Genomic DNA, 18297 nt, shown 5'->3' with positions numbered 1-18297 from the left:
GCACCCTCTGGAAGCCCACAAACAATATCACATGGGTTTGCTTGTCACGCTTCCTGCATGGCAAGCCCACCACCTGCTGCTGGGTTAATACCAGTGGCAGTGTGATGGGTGTTAATTGCCCATTTAAGGGCCTTAATTTTGGAGGAGCAGGAAGACTGTCAACGGACCTTCCCACCAGGGATTTAATCAGGGTGGAGGCGGGAACGTGGCAGCACCCCACCCACCATTGTCTTGCCCGATTAATTGTGCGACCGTCACTAAACTCACCACAGGGGAAGGCGTTAATTTACGCCCCCTGCTTCTGGATGTATAAAAAATGGCCTGTATCTGTTCCCCTTCCATTGATTGACAGGCACTCTGCTTTGAAATGGAAATGGATATCTGTTGTTTCAGTGTAGCTAGAAGCTTTTGTTATAACAGCTGTTAGATTATGAATGCTAGGCTGGGTTTCAAAAGCTTGAACTCAGTAGGTAGTCTTATTGATCCAAGAACTATTGAAACTTTTATGAGCCTATAGTAACAGAATGTGTCTTTGATGTGGTTCCTTGTTTGTTTACAGACCTAATAGGCACTTAAAGGATTTCATCTTTTTTATCCCTTGGGTTTTTTGGTCCCATATCTATGACAGTGAGTTTGAATTCAGGGTTTTCTTATATTTTTAGGGGTTTAATGTTTTTCCAATGATCTTTTAAATAATTCACGTTGCTATTGCATGATAACTATACATAGTGCATACTAGGTAAGTGGCTATGGAGGATACATAGGGGCATAGGGGTGGCATGGGGAAATGTGAAGGGTCATGGGGTGACATGGGGGCTGGGTGTTGGTTTGAGGGTGTGAGGGGTGAGCTTTAGGGGACCTTCAAACAACCTTGGGAGCTGGGCTGCTGTGGAGAGCAGAGATAGGCCTTCTAACTGGCCCACCCACATTCCACTGTTGCTCGCAAAATGCACTGTCAGCCCAACCCCTGTGTGAAAAGACAAAATTCCTTCATAAAGTAACACCTGCGTCGGATGTACATTTCGCGATCTGCAAAAGTGCAGGTCAGGTTTTCCCAAGCCCAGGCGAAAATTTGGCCTGAGTCAGTGACTTTTGTGATCTTTATCAGAGTCTAAATCTATACCTTTTAGCAGTCAGCGTAAAACTGGCATAGAGAGAGGCCTGGGAACAGAGAATAGGAAGAGAATTTAAAACAACAAGTGGGTATCATTTAAAATAGCTTCATTTACTTTATTTTTGTAATATTATTCTTTTGTGCTGGTGATATTCCTGCTTCCCTCTCCATTTGCTACCACTGCAGCATACTTTCTGGTCATAAGCTCCTGAACATTTTTCCTCCAGACCAAGGAGATGTTGCTTAATTTTCACTGGGAACAAGCCATTTCTTTATAATCTGTGTAATTGGAGAACTCTGCAACTGGTACTTCAGAGCAGTGGCTTGAGATGGGCCCTTCTTCCTCTATTCATTCTGCTCTCTAGTACTCCCTTTATGTTCTGTTCATTAGGTCCTTTAAGATGCAGAAATAATAAGGAAAATTTGATTGTTTGAGGCAGTTTTCTTCAGGCCTCATAGAAGCTTCTATTGAATACAAAAGCAAAATATTGTGGATGCTGGAAATCTGAAATAGAGGGCATGCTTTCAGGACCACACCATCATGGTCAAATATGGGTCAGAAGCATGCACAAATATGGGGAAACATTTACTGGACTGTGGTTCTCCCCGAATTGGCCAATTAATGACCAGAGGGAGGGCTTGCTGTCAATTAAGGACAGCGGGTAGACGCTAGGAGCTGGAGGGCCAATAAGAGGCTGCCCAGTTTGAAAGCAGCAGGAGGCTCACTTTGCAAATAGGTGAGAAGGAGGGTGCCACAAGATGAAGATGCGCTCTGTCCAACCTTTTCAACTTTAAAGTTAAAATAATCCTCTCAACAGATGGGTCACTGTAGCGGAGGGACAGCTCCTCCACAGTGTGGTCTGCAATAGAAACAAGACAGGTGGAGTGGGGGCCTTTAAGCTTGCCTGGAACACTGCCCGACCCCCTCCCCCACCACTGGTCTGTCACCAGGAGGCCACCTTCAGGCAGGTGCCCTGATCCTCGACGCCTCATTGTTGGTCTCCAACAATAAACCTCATTAGGTCTTTAACAAGGTCAAAGGCTAAAAGCAAAATACTACGGATGCTGGAAATCTGAAACAAAAACAGAAAATGCTGGAAAAACTCCGCATGACAGCTCTGAAGAAGAGTCATACAGACTCGAAACGTTAACTCTGTTCTTTCTCTCCACAGATGCTGTCAGACCTGCTGAGTTTTTCCAGCATTTTCTGTTTTTGTTTCTTGGGGCAGAATTTTCCGTTTGACGTGCGGGGGGTTGGGCCCTGTACATCTGCACGTAGAATGATGCGCGGTGCCGTTGGCCGAGCGTCCCGACGTCACCGGGCACCATCGCGATATTTCGCTGGGTGGGCAGACGATGAAGTCCGACATGTACCCGCCATTAATTAACGGGCCACTTAAGGCCCTTTAGTCTTCAATCAACGCTGGTTTTTCGGCGCCCGTGCGATCTTCGGGTTGGTGCGCGGGCTCAACGGGCAGGCGGGTAGGAGACATTCCTATTAACCTCATCCCCGGGTGGGATAAGTGGGGTCAGTGGGGTCGTGAATCTGCTCTGTGAAGTATTTATTGATGAAAGTTTTTCAAATTTGCCTGTGAGATCAACAGTACTTCAGAATGCATCCCAGCAGCTTTCTCTGGACTCTTAACCTTCGGGTCCGCACTCTGCAGTGAGGAATCTTTTCCGGGTCTGCAGGTTTCAGGAAACCTTCCCTTAGCCTGGGAATGGGAGCTGAACTGTCCACTGGAGGCAGCTCCTCTGAGGAGGAAGGGAGGGCTAGAATAAGGAGGAGGCCAGGAGTGCACATTCAGCCTCCAGGGAAGCCACCTTTGGGAGACCAGGTGCAGGCACAAGGGGTGCAGGGCCAAGAGGTAGTCAAAGGCGAAAGGGGCCGCCGAAGATGCCACTATCCTGCTGCCAGGGTATAGAGGCGGCGAAGCAGCTACCTTAATATGTCTGAGGTGCAGTGCCGAAGGAGGCTCTGACTCTCAAGGGGGACAGTCAACTATATCTGTCAGATGATTGGGCCTGAGATCTCCCCTAACTGCGTGGGCGGACACCCCATACCAGTGGCTCTGAAGGTCACATCTGCCCTCCATTTCTACACCTCTGGCTCCTTCCAGGGGTTGGTGGGTGATCTTTGCACTGCCCACACACTCCCGCTATCCTCAGGAGTCAGGAAATATGCTGGAGGCCCACCCGTGTAAAATGGCAGCGCGGACCCGATCGTGGATGGTGAACAGGTCCGCTCTCATTCCCTCCCCTCCCCCCCCCCCGGCCTCACCAAATGGAAAATCCTGGCTTTTAACAAGGTCAGTTATTTCTCCATTGCTTGTGTGCGTGTGGCCATGCCATCCACCCATCCTGCCTCTGGGAAAATAGCCTTGGGGCGGTTGAAGCCAGGGAGCCGACACACCAATTGTCATTGCAAATTTTGCACCTGCCCGGCCCTGTGCTCGCTCCAGTCAGCGGCTAAAAATTCAGCCCAAAAACAGATCATGTTGGAAATACTCATCAGGGCATTCAGCATCTGTGGGGAGAGAAACAGAGTTCACGTTTCAGGTGACTGAAGAAAGGTCATCGACCTGAAACCCTTAACTTCTATTTCTCTCTCCACAAATGCTGCTTGTCCTACTGAGTACTTCAGGCGTTTTCTGTTAATATTTTAGCTTCTATTGCATGTTAATTGTATTTTAGTAGAAGTTCCTGCTAAAACATGAATGAACTGTTCTTATTTCTAGATCGTTGCTGGTATGGTCCTGTAAAGCAAGGAGGTATCAGTGTCTCAGTCAGTGATCAGTTAAGCAAAAAGTAACTCCATCCAATATTTATTTGATGGCTTAATGTGGGGTTTTGATGAAATGGTCCTATAAGCTTTGCTGTTGCCTGTAGTTCAAACCAAAGGCCTTCAGAACCTCTGTTAAACTGAACTCAAGTTAAGAAAAATAGCATAAGCACAGTAGACATTTGAAAACAAGACTAGAGTAGATGTAACACTACCCACAGTAGTAAACCAATACTAGCTGCTGCAGCATATCCAGATCAAATGACTTGGCATGACAGCTGATCTGTTATCACTTGGCTCTGCCCAGAGACTGGTCATTACATTGTCTCCTTGACTCTTCTGCAAAGTTGTGGTATTGGGCAGAAAATCACATACTGTTCTAACAGTAGTGGTTGTGGGATTTATCTCAAGTTCGATACAGAATATAACTTCCATGTTCTTCCCCAACAATCCTAACCTCAGAAGACTCTCACCTTTTCATGCCAAGTTGTGACTTCCATTTCCTGATGCTGACGGTAGATGCTGTATAATGCAGCTTTATGTAGCTGAGGTGGTTGCATGGGAAGCTGCAGCATATCGCTTACTGTACCCATAACCTATTGATATCTGCTTAAACAGGTAAGTATCAAGATGGATTATTATTGCTTCTTTAAAAGGTGGCTAACGTTATCACACTTATTCCCATTGTGTTAATTAAAAACCAAAAATGTATTTATATACTACCCTCAGGACATCCCAAAGTGCTTCATAGCTAAATAAATGTGTTTGAAATATAGCCACTATTATAAAGTGGGGAAACACAGGAGCCAATTTGCGCACAACCAGGTTCCATAAATGACTATGTGATAAATGATGAGACAATGGGCAAATCTTCCGGTCTCCAGGTCATCAGAAACTGGACATACATTTGAGATGCACATCCGAGCCCTGTGGAAGTCCTGACGTGTGGACCTTTAAGGGAATTGCCCAGGAAGTTTCAACTTCCGATAGTCATTCCCCTGCTCCCTGGGGCTCTCTGTGCATGTGTCCGACTCCGAGTTAGAGTCGGAGACTTGGAACAGATCCGATGTACTTAACCTGAATAATTACCCAGGAAATGTTAGATAGGTTAAGACCTAGTCTAACTCCTGGGTAACTACAGAACTGCTTCCCAAATCACCCCTTCTGGCCCTATGACTACCCTCCTGGCCACACCTGGACTACCCTCCCAACCACTTGACTACCCTCCTGAAACCATGACTACCATCATGACCACCTGACTACCTTCTCGACCCACCAACTACCCTCCCAACCCAACCCACTATTCTCCTGACCTGACGCAATGACCCCTGACCTGACTACCCACTCACCCACCCACCCCCATCCACTGACCCACCTCAGCTACCTACCCACCCACTCACCCATTGACTAATTCATTCATCCATTCACTAACATTCATTCACTAACATCCATTCACTAACATTCAGACTGGACATTTAAACTTACCATATGATAGCTAATTTGGTAAAAAGAGGATGAGTCTTGTCTTCCCTGACCCTATTACTATCCGATGGAGTTTTCTGAAGGGTGGTGTGCTCTGCATTTCTGGGACAGTAGGGTTCAGAAGATTCCAACAGAAATGCGGAGCAGCGTTGGGTCGGTAAAATTTCTGGATGGAGTGATGATTGCCTCTACTCCAAAGATCCAGGCCAATCTGTTTTAGTGATGTTAATTGAGGGATAAATGTTGGCCATGACACGAGCAGAACACGCTGCCTCTCTTCAAATACTGACATTGCTCTTTTGCTTCTACCTGAGGAGTCCTTTGTTTAACATCTTATCAGAAAAAAGGCACCTTTGACAGAGCAACACTGCTTTAGTCTGCACTAAATGGTCAGCTTAGATAACATGCTCAAGTCTCCGGAATGGTGCTTGAACCTACAACTTTCTGATTCAAATGTGAAAATTATAGCACTAAGCCAAGGCTGACAGTGTTCATGATCAGTCTTCCCCAAAGCTATATCAGTTCTAATTCAGAAAGTGCATGTTTTTTTCTTTTCAGGAGCTATTGATGAGAGCAAACTGGACAATTTAGATCAACAAGAGAAACTCGGTAAATTCAAGGCCTCCAGCAAATGTACATCAGGTATGTTACTGTGTAGCTTTGTAAATACTGAAACGTGTAGGACTGGATTTTTGTGTTGGGCTCAGGAAACGCGAGTCGGGTCATTTCCCCACTTCGGAAATCCTATGTCCATACCCACCATATTTTTGTCTCCTGGAGATGTGAACAGGCAGGGTTTGGGTCTTCTGATTTCCAAGGCAGTGTGGGAGGAGTGTGGGCCTAGTGGGCTGGTTACAAGGCCAGCTTTAATTCTCTGGGACTTTGGCCCAGCTTTCTAGCATACTTCATATGCCTCCTCAGCCTCACCTCCCATACCCCCTCAATGCCCCCTCATATCCCCCTTACCCTCCTCATCCACCCCCTGCCCCTTCCATGCCTTCCATGTATCCTTCATAACCAATCATCCAAAATCCATAATCCTCAGCAGCCATTAAGAGCGAGAGGAATCCTTTAAAATGGACATAAAAAAGTACACCTCTAACAATCTAATAGAACTGCCACTGCAAAACACAACACATCTAACTTATAATACAACCTACTATAGGAGGTTTGTGTGGATGCATTTTTATATGACAAATTTAAATTTGCTATGAAAAAAAACAAAGTTTTGGTGATTTCTGATCCTATTCCGACTCCAGGAGGACACAAAAATCTGTCCATAGTTTTTGGTGCTTTGTTCAGTATCTAATGATAATGATGGAGAATGAGTCATGTCTCCATTCCAATGTTATTGCAGCTCACACTACACAAGTACATTCTTGATCCAAGTATAGAAATCCAGTGTGTAAATTCCATTCTCTCCCATGTAGACGAGTATTCAGTCAAGCTTTCATTTTCATTATAGTACCCAGTGTAAAGATGTAAATTATGTTCATCGACATCATTGTATTAGCAATGTATGGTGGGATGCTGCTATATACATTGTGACTCATATGTTGTGCAACTCACAGACACTTTTTAAATATTGCATGATTCATTAGGACAGTCGGTTAGTACACTGCCGTTTTGCCTCTGTCAATTGAAATTTCTTTTCTTAGATGATTATATGGGTTCCATTTGAAATAAGTTTGTCTCAATCCAATTCTTAGTGGATGAAGAGATTATAGGTAAAGATTGCCTGAGCAATCTGATTAACTGAACACCAATTTCTACCCAATTGTTCAGATGTACCGTAAGATGGCTTGGATAGGAAATTAAAATATTACACAGGATAAATTGTATGTTTCTCAGGTTGAGGTTAAAGTGAATTATTTGAGCAATGTAAAAGCAGATTCTACATGTAAATCGTGCTGCCTGGACTTGTATGATCCTGACCCAGAGTGCACAATGTTGAAAAATGATCTGTTTTTGGTTCTGACATCATCCATACTAAGGTTAAATGTAAGGTTAATAAAAACGTCACATTGTTTTGACATTGGATAGGCTATGTTGGAGTGTTGGTCAACACTTGTACGTCAAAAACTAGATTTAAAATCTCTAACGTGGCATAGAGATGAGTGTCAATGGAGTTTTAAGTTGTTTTCTTGAAGGATATTGAGGAGCTAGTTTTAAGCCCCAAGGTTCTGTAAGTGGTAAATTCTTAGTCTAAGCTGTGCTACCAGAAGGATGAACTGAAGGAGTCCAGCTCTGTCTACACTAGGATCTAGGGAAGATCAGCAAGCAAGGCATTCCACTCATGTAAACATCCGTGTGACTAGCTTTAGGCTTCTGTTGATAAAAGTATTTGAGCAAATCTCCAGTCTGCGTAAAATGGTTTGTGGAAAAAAGAATTATAATTTTTTTTTAAATCTTTGAGAAAAAGAGAGGAGAATGTGAATATTCCTAAACTATCAAACATTTAAATGTACCTAGTTTGGTTGTGTAAATTGACTTATTAAGTGCTAAAGCATTCTAGCTGCAGTCGTACAGATAACAATTTACATGGAGCCAATTTTCTTTCTTTCTCTTATTGATAAATGGAGGGAATAATTGTCATCTCTTTGTGATTTTTAACAGATCCTAGTGGTATAGCTCCAGGCCTTCTCCCGAATGTCGAACAAAGTATTTTCTGGATACTGACTCTGATGTTGCAGCTTGTCATGTACACTGTATTTGAATAATTGCATTGCAAATGATGTCAGGCATTTGCGTCAGCACCTCCATCTGGTCCAGAATGCTGGTTTCATGACAAAAACAAATCATGTAATGCATTGCATTTAAATAAACCCAGGGGTTTTACTGCTGTTGATTTCCTTAGATTGCACCAAATGGTCCATTCTTAGACTTGCACTTTATTTTCTTATGAATCAATGTGTTGTGCCTTGAAATTTGGATCTTCAAATATTTAGCATGTGAATACTTAAAGTTTTTAAGAAATTCATTTGCCTGCTATTTTAAAGAGGCAGGTTAATATCTCTGTTAAAACAGCAGACAAAGAAATGTCATATCGATACAGCAAGCAATCGTGCACTAATATTCAAAGATTTGTAATTTTAAGGCATCAGAGGTCTAAGGCATCATAAAATAATGAACTCAGAGAAATGTGTTTTTGGTAAATACTATACAGTATGGCAAATAAGAACACATGCTTGAATAAAATTCAGGAGTATGTTCTAAACTGAATGTTACATGAACAGGTGGGAAATTGGCCACATCTTACTGGAGAGAAATTGAACAGTTATTTAGTTCTAAAACTACATTGGTAAAAGTAACGCATATTCAACGCAATGAAGATTCAAGATGAGCCATGAATAAAATTCATATGCAGTTTGACTCATGTAAGTGTATGACACTTGCGTAGTGAATGATTAAAAAGGATATGTGTACCTAATTAAGATGGCCTTCACATTTGACTTGAAACCCCATTATGGTATTTTTAAACATTGTACTGTAAAGTTGACTTCCATAGTTAATTCAATTTAAAATCTATTTCTGTGCCCATGTGAAAGATTAAAAAAACATAGGTTTATATAGTGCCTTTCACAATCTCAGGACCCGCCCCAAAGTGCTTTACAGCCATTGAAGTACTTTTGAAGTGTAGTCACTGTTGTAATGTGGATATAATCAGACATTCTGACGTGTCTGTGACATTCACACAGAAAGATTGCCCATTGAATCATAGAAATTACAGCATTCAACCTGTTCCACTGCAAATACTAGCTTAGATTGGAGCCCCCTGCACTAATCCTATTTTGCCATCCTTTCCTGTTCTTTATAATCTTCCTTTTCAAACATTTATCCTATTCTTCGAATTATTACAATCTCTGCTTCAATAGCTACTTGTGGTAAAATTTTAATAACACTTTGTGAGAAGATTTTTCTCCAGCATTCCCCTTCATTCTTCCAGTGATAATTCTGAACCCCTATCCTCTTTTTATTGAATCCCCAACAAACTTTCACTGTTTACTCTCTCAAGCTCTTTTATAATCTTGAAAACTTCCAATAGATTGTGCGTAACTTTCCCTGTTTCAGTGAAACACAATTGCCAAAATTTTGAGCCTTTCTTCCTAAGATTAATCTCTTGTTCCAGGTACATTGCAGTATTCTTTCCTTTCAAATAACTTTCCTTTAATAGGTTGCTCAGACACATATATGGATTTCAGCTGTGACATACCAACGTCTTGTTCAACATCACTTCCTTTCTTTTGTGTTCAATGCTTCTATTTTACAACCTGAAATTTGCCTTTTTATGTCTGTTTATCTTCACCTGCATCATCTTTAAAAATCTATTTATCTGCACTCTTAGATCATTTCTATTTTTCCATTGTATTCAGATTTTTCTGGTTAGAGTAGACATCTTTTAACTGTCCTCCACACTCGACACCACAAAATGTACTGCTTGACATTTCTCTGTATTGAATTACATCTATTTCCATTCAAGTCATTATACTCTCCTGTCTATGCATTTGCAAAACTATTCATCACAGCAGCCAACTTCATTCTTCCTTAGGTGTCCATGTCCAAGTCACTAATAAAAGTTGAATGCAGGATATTGCAGCACAGATCCATGGGTGCACCACAACCAAAATACATCTGTTTACATTTATATTCCCCTTTAAAACTAATCATGCACCTTAATCTTCATAACTAGTCTCTTGTGGAACCTTATTAAACACTTACTGAAAATCCACATATATGGCTTCCACTATGTTCTCTTTAGCTATATGCTCTGTGATTTCCTAAGAAAAAATTAAATTCGTCAAGCACAAAGGGCTGAATTTTTCAGGTCCCAATCCCGTCATCAGGAGGAAGTGCGGGTTGGGAACCCCCAGAGGCCTCTGAGACCCCTGTCCAACTAAGAACGAAGGGTGGGCTCCTGAGGCTGGGAGGGTCAATAAGAAGCCGTTCAGCTGCTGCCAATGTAGTTAAGAGAAAGAGAGGGGAGATAGAGAGGGTATCTCAAGGTGGAGGTACCTTCTGAGGAATCTTCAAAACGTTAAAATAACAAGTTGCCACAACTGCCAGACAGCTATTTTGGAGGGAGTAACCCTTGCACAGGTCAGCCTGCAGCTGCAGCTGTGTCCCTATGGTTATTGTGACTGAGGAGGCTTAACTTTAATAATGGAGTGCTGGTCTCCTGGACTGCCTCCATTCATGGGCAGGTTACAGCTTCAGCAGGGTGCCTGCAAGTTGACTGGAAAGGTTTGTGAGCAGGTGGGTGGCATCCTCCTGAAGCAGTCTGTTTCAAAATGGTCCTGAGACTCGAATATGCTGGCAAACTGGCATGCTGGTTAACAGTGGGAAATTGTCGGCCCACCTCTGCAGCCGAATGAAACATGTCCTTTACATGATTAGATCATGTGTCTGCAAGTCTTCACTAATTTTTCGTTACAATCTAGTAGTTTCTCTACAACTGAGGTAAGACTCTGGCTTCTAATTTCCTGACTTTGCACTTTATTCTTTCTTGAACAGGTATGTAACGAGTGCAATACTCCAGTCCTTTGAACAAGACTTTTTGATAGTTATAGTTAGTGCCCATACCAGCTCCTTCCCAACATCTCTGCAGTATTCAGGGACAGTTCTACTTTTGGCCCCATTGAATATTTATCTGCAATAACGATTAGTCCATATCCTCTTTGGTTACTCCTACATTCCATTTTCACCCATCTCTGTGAAATTAAAGGCAAACTATTTTTAAATACAAGATGATCTCTTTGTCTCTATCCCATCTTTAACTATCCTGCCAATGTGCCTGTAATAGCTCTTTCATATAGACTGCCATAATCGTTAGCCTTTTAAATCTCTCTTTTTAATGATTGATATACTGCAACTTTATCCAGTTAAAATTTTAGTTGTTTACGAGGAAGTTCTATGCCAGGGAATATTGTCCATGTATATATATTTTATATTGCCAATAATGGTTCACTGATTATAGAAACTATTCCGTGAGTTTTTGATCCCTGTAGTTTAGCCAAATTATTTGCTTGCAATCTTTTTATCCTGCTTATACCACAATTATTAGTGAAATTAATAAAACAGCTCCCAAGGTAACTCGTGAGAAATGAAGCAACCCTGGAGCAATCAAAAGTACAATATAATTTTCAGTAACACAAGTTATCCTGACAGAACTCTGTATATATTTACCAAAGTACCTTTGAGCTCATTGTAGATTCATCCATTTTGGTCTTAATGTTTTGCTTTTTGTTATATTTGTTGCTTAAACTAAAAAATGTTGCATTTGAAGTTGATGCTGTGCTATCCAAAATTAATCACTTAGGCTAACAGATTTTATGTACAGTCATTAATTTTTTTAATGTTGATTAGAATATTGTCCTTTTCTTTTTAAGGAGCTTAATGTTGATTAGCCAGTTTGACTTGGTTAAATTCCATTTGTAAGTGACTTATCAGAGAAGCAATGGGAAATAATCTGTATTGTAATTATCTTTGTATTGCATATTTTAGATGTCACATGACATAAATAATTTGGTAATTTGGTAAACTTGTGTGTGGATAAATCTGAAAACAGAAATAAAATCAGGTATTAGACTAACACAAGGATAATTTTCACCTTGCCCACTTAGGAACATAGGAAAGGGAGTGGGCCATTTAGCCTCTTGAGTCTACTCTGCCATTCAATGAGATCATGGCTGAACTGCTACCTGCATTTGTTCTTAAAAACTTTAGTTAACAAAAATCTATCAATTTCCATTTTAGAAGTAACAATTGATCTAGCATTAATTGTTGTTTTCAGAAAAGAATTCCAAACTTCTACTACTCTTTCCATGTAAAGATGTTTCCCAATTTCATTCCTGAAAACTCTAATTTTGGAGCATGCCCCCTCATCCTATACTTGCCAACCAACCAAAATATTTTCTCTCTATCTGAACTGCTCCCCTTAACTTGAAAACTTCAATTAAATTACCCTTTAATCTTCTAAATTCCAGGCACTGCAATCCTAGTTTGTGTAATCAGACCATAGTAATTTAACCTTAGAGTCCAGGTATTATTCTGGTAAACCTATGCTACATTCCCATCAAGGCCAGAATATCCTTCCTACGGTGTGGTGTCCAGAACTCCTCTCAGTACTCCAGGTGTTGTCGAACCAGGGTTTTGGATGGGTGACCAAGACTTCTACTCCTTGTATTCTAGTCTTCTAAATATAAAGGCCAATATTTATTAGCCTTTTTGATTATTTTTTGTACTTTTCATGACATTTTATTTATCTATACATGTGGATCCTCAAGTCTCTTTGGACCTCCACTGTTTCACTGTTCTATCCTCTTTAGGTACAAAGTGGATGACCTCACATTTGTGTACATTGAAATCCATTTGCCACAGTTTTGCCCATTCTTTTAATCTATCACTATTCTTTGTCATGTTACACTTACATCCAGACTGTTTAAGATGCTAGCTATCTTTGTGTCATCGACAAATTTGAACATGTGGCTTTCTACCCCATCATTTAATTAGTTAATAAATAGTGAATAGTTGAGACCTCAACACAGATCTTTGTGGGACACCACTAGTCACATTCTGCCAGTTAAAGTACCTGTCCATTATCTCAACTGTCTGCCTCATTCCACTTAGTCCATTTCCTAATCAGTTCAATAAATTGCCTTCAATCCCATGAGTTTCAGCTGCGGGACTTTATCAAAGAAAAGGTTCTGTCACAGGTTCTAAGTAGCCTGTTGGAAGGGATTGCTCATTCGTTATAGAGCCTACTTGATTTTTATCTTCATTGAACTTGATGGAAATTGGGCAGGCTTTGATATAGGTGGGCACCAGTTTACCCCCCAAACTGTGAAAGTGAAAATAACTCCATATGGATTGAAAATGGTGAACCAAAATTCAGAAATAAAGCAGCAAAATGACAAGTACTGGGAAAATGTTTTTACCAATGTCATTTACATTATTTAGAGTTCTTCTTATTCCCTCACTAATGTGCTTAATCTCTTCAAATGCCATCTGTTTTGCATTGTCAAAGTTGATCTTTGACAAGTGCCTTTAAAAGTTTGGCAAAGTAGAAGATAGCTTATACTGGTCACATTTATGTGACATGTAGCAGAGCCTGAACTCAGAATGCTTTGTGCAAAATCATTGCATCTTCTGAATGTTTAAACAAATGTAATCTTTTTGTACACAATCTTTTACATCATATTGGATTTTCAAAACTACCCAAGAAATGTTATTGTGAAAATGTGACAAGATTCACACCTCACCTTCACTTTTTTTTCCAGTTTTCTTTTCCCTCCTGATGGTGCTGAGTGATGCTGGTGTTTGTTTCCAAAGGCACTAGCAACTCTCTGATGCCTCATCAAAGTAACCGTTCTTCACTTGTGAGACTTGACAATGAGCTTTGACAGGTTATTGACCATGGACAACAGCACAACCAAACTTAATTCAATTCTCACTTGACATCCATCTTCCAGACTGATCACAGGATATGTCTGATTTATTACACCTCAGCAATGTAGGGCATTGTAGTCAAGTGTAGGATCCAAACTACAATCTCAGTAAACTCAGATAATCCTCACAGTTTGTCCTGTATGGCATATTAATATACCAGGGAGTACCTCAACCAGTTAGGTCATTGGGAAGTCCATCCACAACTCTTTCCAATAACTAAATGTTGCTGTTCATCAGCAATGTAAATACCACAAGGAATTAATGGCTTTCACGCCATGAACTTCTGGTGTAAAATTGTGTAGTTCAGGTTTTATTGCATTCTACATCTGCTCTACCATCTCGCTTTCAATAGCGTTGTAATAATAGGACAGTGACCTTATCTTCTCAAAATGTAACCCTGGTCCATAGATGAGAGACACAACTGCAGTGATCGTCACCACACCACCCAAAGTAAAATGTTAATTTTTATATTGTTTTCTTTTGCTTTGGCACAGCTACACGCTTAAACCAAACTATTCAGCTAGGGAAGTCTTATGGATTTTACTTGGTTCTAAGTAATGATTGGTGTTGCACTGGAATTAAACGGTGGATGGGATTTTCCGGTCCCGCCAGTGGCAGATATCGTCACGGATGGGATGGGAAAATTTGAAGAGCGGCCACCTTCCTATCCCGCTTGCGACGATTCCCACCACTGGCGGGACTGGAAAATCCCACCACCCAGTGTCTTGCTTTGTTGAGTGCCAACCCCTCCAAAATTAAGGGAGTTCAAAAATCTAAAAATGTAAATTAATTTGGATTAAAGTAATTAACTTGGAAAGAGGATTTACTTTATTTCACTGAAATTATTTTTATATTAATCTTTTTATATTGAATTTCAGAAGCCTGACATCGATAAGCTGCCTCTCGTTATTTTGCTGGTAATTCCAATCTCCATAGACTGACATAGACCTGTAGACTAGATTAAAACTGGATTCAACTGGGATCTGTCTTCATATAAGACCAATGTAAGAGATCCTTGGAGATCACAACTTGGGTATCCTATTAATAGGCATAGGTAATTTTTTCATGTGTAGAGCAACAACCTTTCATTGTTTTGTCCTATGGTACAGCAGATGGTAAATGCTAAACTGCTTAAACTCCAAAGGGAAACTTGAAATAACTGCCACAACTGTTTTGTAATCTATATATTTATTTTGAGATGTGTGCTTTGAATTCAGCAATAATAAGTCCACCAAGTCTTAGAGGGTTTTACAAAGCTAAATGAAACATTTATTAATAAGAGAAATAGGCAGAATTTTGCCCTTGGCAAGGGTGCTCGGCAGGGGTGATCGGGAAGCTGACCTCCGCCCGCGATTGGCACCGCACTGCGATTTTACGCGGGTAGGCAAATTAAGGCCCGCCCAGCGTGGATTGCGATGGTAGCGCTGCCTGTGCAGGCGGGGGGAGGCGGACAAGCGGGCCTAGCACGCAGTTCACGCATGCGCGCGAAAGAGCACTCCAATCTCCCTGAGGCACTGAGCTGTCTCAGGGAGATGAAGCGCCGTTTAAAAAAAACTAATGAAGAATATAAAAATGTCACGAAATATGTCCCCTCATGTGACTCTGTCACATAAGCTGGGACATGTTTTTAATTCAAGTGTAAAATTTTTATTTTATTTCTATTTGCTTTAGGAAACCCCATCCCGCCCATGGATGAAGTTTCCTAAAAAGTGCAAAGGCCGCTTGGTGTTTTCGCCTGCCCCGCCCACCGTTAAGGTTAGACGGGCAGCGTCAATTTGAATTTAATTACCTTTTTAATGGTTTTAATAGGCCTTTCAATTGTCGGCAAGCGCGCTGCTGATTCTGGTGCCCCCGCCGAATGAAATATTGTGGGACTATGCGATGAAGTTGGGACGCTTGCCCGATGTCATCGCGCGGCATTTTACGCCCACCTACCGAGCTCGATATTCTGCCCATAATTTTAAGCATACACATAGGTCTACAAATTACTATTATGATGACTCCTGGCACCCCTACTAAATCTAACTCCCAGCTATACCTTTGTTAAAGCAACAGTAAAATGCTTAGATTTAAAAAGACCCAGGCAAAGTAACACGATACCCTGAACAGTCAAATTTAAAGTGAGTTTTCTTAACTTCAGTTCGTGTAGACAGCAACTTGGGGCTTAGAGGCTGAAGGCTTTTCACACTTGTTAGATCTTAAGAATTCCTTCCCTTGTACACAACCTCCTCTCCTTTATACATAGTTTCCTCTTTGAATGCAAATTCCCATTGGAAAGAATTTTCCGGTCGGCGAGTGGGGACAGGGCCCTCTCGCCAGTGTGTAAAATGACGTGCGGTGACTTCGGGCGGGTGTCCTGACGTCACTGCGCGCTATTTAGATTTTCAGTTCGGCGGCAATGCAGACAACTCAGGTGCGTTCCCGCTGAATTGTCAACGGCCTATTAGGGCCGGTTAAAAACTAATTGATATAATTAAATGAGCTGCCCGTCCAACCTTAAGGTTGTCGGGGGGGCAGGCGAAGAGCCCAGGCAGCCTTCGCATTTTTCATGGAACCTCATCCACGGGCGGGATGAGGTTTCATGAAGGGTTTAAAAATTCAATAAAAATTATTTTAAAAATTCATTGACATGTCCTAGCTCTTGTGACATTGTCACCATGAGGGGACGTTTTAAAAGTTTTTAATTACTTTGTTCAGATGTTTAAAAGTTAAACAAATCTCACTAGGCAGCTCCGCGCCTCAGGGAGATTATTAAGTGCTCACTTGGATACGTGCGTGAAGTTCGTGCTCGGTCCGCTCACGCCCCCCACCCCGAGCACAGGCAGCGCTGAGCAGTGCCGCTTGTGTTTCACTTATGTTCCACACACACACAGACACGCACACATACACATAGACACATACATACACACATACATACATAGATAGACACAGACCCCACTATTACTCTACAATAAATTCCAAATAAACATTATGAAAATTATTATATCTTCCTGACATTCGATTCAGTTTATTCTTTTGCTGGTGTGGTATCAATGTGAAAGTAGGAAATCCCACAATCTTCCACTCAAGGTTGTGAATGTGTTTAGACTAGTTTAAAGGTTCTAGATGAGAATTTTCTCCCTTGCTAAAAGGAACATTGTTAAAGCATATGTGCTTGAAAAGGAGGTTGATGTGGTTGTAGATCTAGTCCACTCACTTGAGATCACTAGTGCAGGCCATTTGGTTCTCTTCACTTTTCACATTTAAGTATCCATTAAAATGTTTTGTAAAGGAGATAAGCAAGAGCCTGAACAGCTGTGTATATCTTTTGTTGCGTTAACACCATGTGCAAGTCACACAATAAAGTTTTGGCAACACAACGTCATGTTTCTATGTGTATTGCTTCAGCACATGAATGTTTACAAAAAATAATGTAAATGTTTGTCAAACACTCCTTAAGAACACTGCATGTTCTTCAACTTTAAGGGTTTTTGGATGAATTTTCACAATGGATAAATGTTCCATTCTCTTAGACACTCCAATGCAATATGGATCCTTACTGATATCACTCGCACTGACAAAAATCCCCATTGTGTAAGTCCTGCTGACAAGGAAAAGAATTGAAAAATTTAAGGTTCACAGGCTTGGCAGAAGAAAACGTTGATAAAAACAAAAAACTGCGGATGCTGGAAATCCAAAACAAAAACAGAAATACCTGGAAAAACTCAGCAGAGAAGAGCAAAGTTGACGTTTCGAGTCCTCATGACCCTTCAACAGAACAGAAGAAAATGTTGGTTTGGTATTTGCAAATAGCATCAAAGTGAATCAGGTTGAATTAACATTAAAGCAACATAAAAACAGAATTACCTGGAAAAACTCAGCAGGTCTGGCAGCATCGGTGGAGAAGAAATCAGTTAACGTTTCGGGTCTTCATGACCCTTCGGCAGAACAGAAACATATTTGTTTTAATTGTCTTAAAAGTATTCCTGCAGTTGGGAACATCTATTTATAACATATTTAAAAACTTCATATGAACACTTTTCCTGTATATTTTCCCATTTTAAATTCCTACATCCACCCCTATATTAGAAACTATGGGCAGAATTTTCTGCCTGTTGGGTGGGCGGAGTATGAGCGGCTGCGGACGGGCGCGGATCAGATCAGCGTCCGTGATCAGGGTCGCGCCGCCATTTTGCGCGAGCGGGCCAATTAAGGCCCACCCAGCGCATTTCCAACTCCCGAGGATAGCGGGAGTGTGTGGGCTGCGGCGGGCGTGCACAGACCACCGGGTCCAATGGCGACCCGGCAGCCTGTTTAAAGGAAGGCCCAGCAGCCTCCTGGAGGCTGCTCACAATGGCCACGTAAAGGTCACACCACAGGGGGTCTGATGAGCAGGACACGCTGGAGGGAAGGGCAGAGGAGTGAGGCTGGCTGCAGGGGAAGCCAGCAGGGGGCCAATGTGCCCCGCCCCTTTCTGATGATTGCCTTGCTGCCC

The 18297-nt window shown here is 41.5% G+C and overlaps 1 protein-coding gene across 1 annotated transcript in view; it reads left to right on the top strand.

Moving 5' to 3' along the window:
* The window catches only part of cusr (Copper-only SOD repeat protein), a 195286-nt gene extending 178104 nt beyond the window's left edge, over positions 1 to 17182 (top strand). Inside the window, exons 9-10 of the mRNA XM_078565163.1 lie at positions 5937 to 6020; positions 7995 to 17182. Of these exons, the coding sequence (XP_078421289.1) occupies positions 5937 to 6020; positions 7995 to 8098 (188 nt within the window). The 3' untranslated portion in view covers positions 8099 to 17182. The remainder of the gene's footprint in view (positions 1 to 5936; positions 6021 to 7994) is intronic.
* The last annotated feature ends 1115 nt before the right edge of the window (positions 17183 to 18297 follow it).

This window comes from Cetorhinus maximus, chromosome 20 (genome assembly GCF_964194155.1).
Source record: "Cetorhinus maximus chromosome 20, sCetMax3.hap1.1, whole genome shotgun sequence".
NCBI classification, from domain to species: domain Eukaryota; kingdom Metazoa; phylum Chordata; class Chondrichthyes; order Lamniformes; family Cetorhinidae; genus Cetorhinus; species Cetorhinus maximus.
This window is presented reverse-complemented; position numbering and strand designations above follow the sequence as displayed.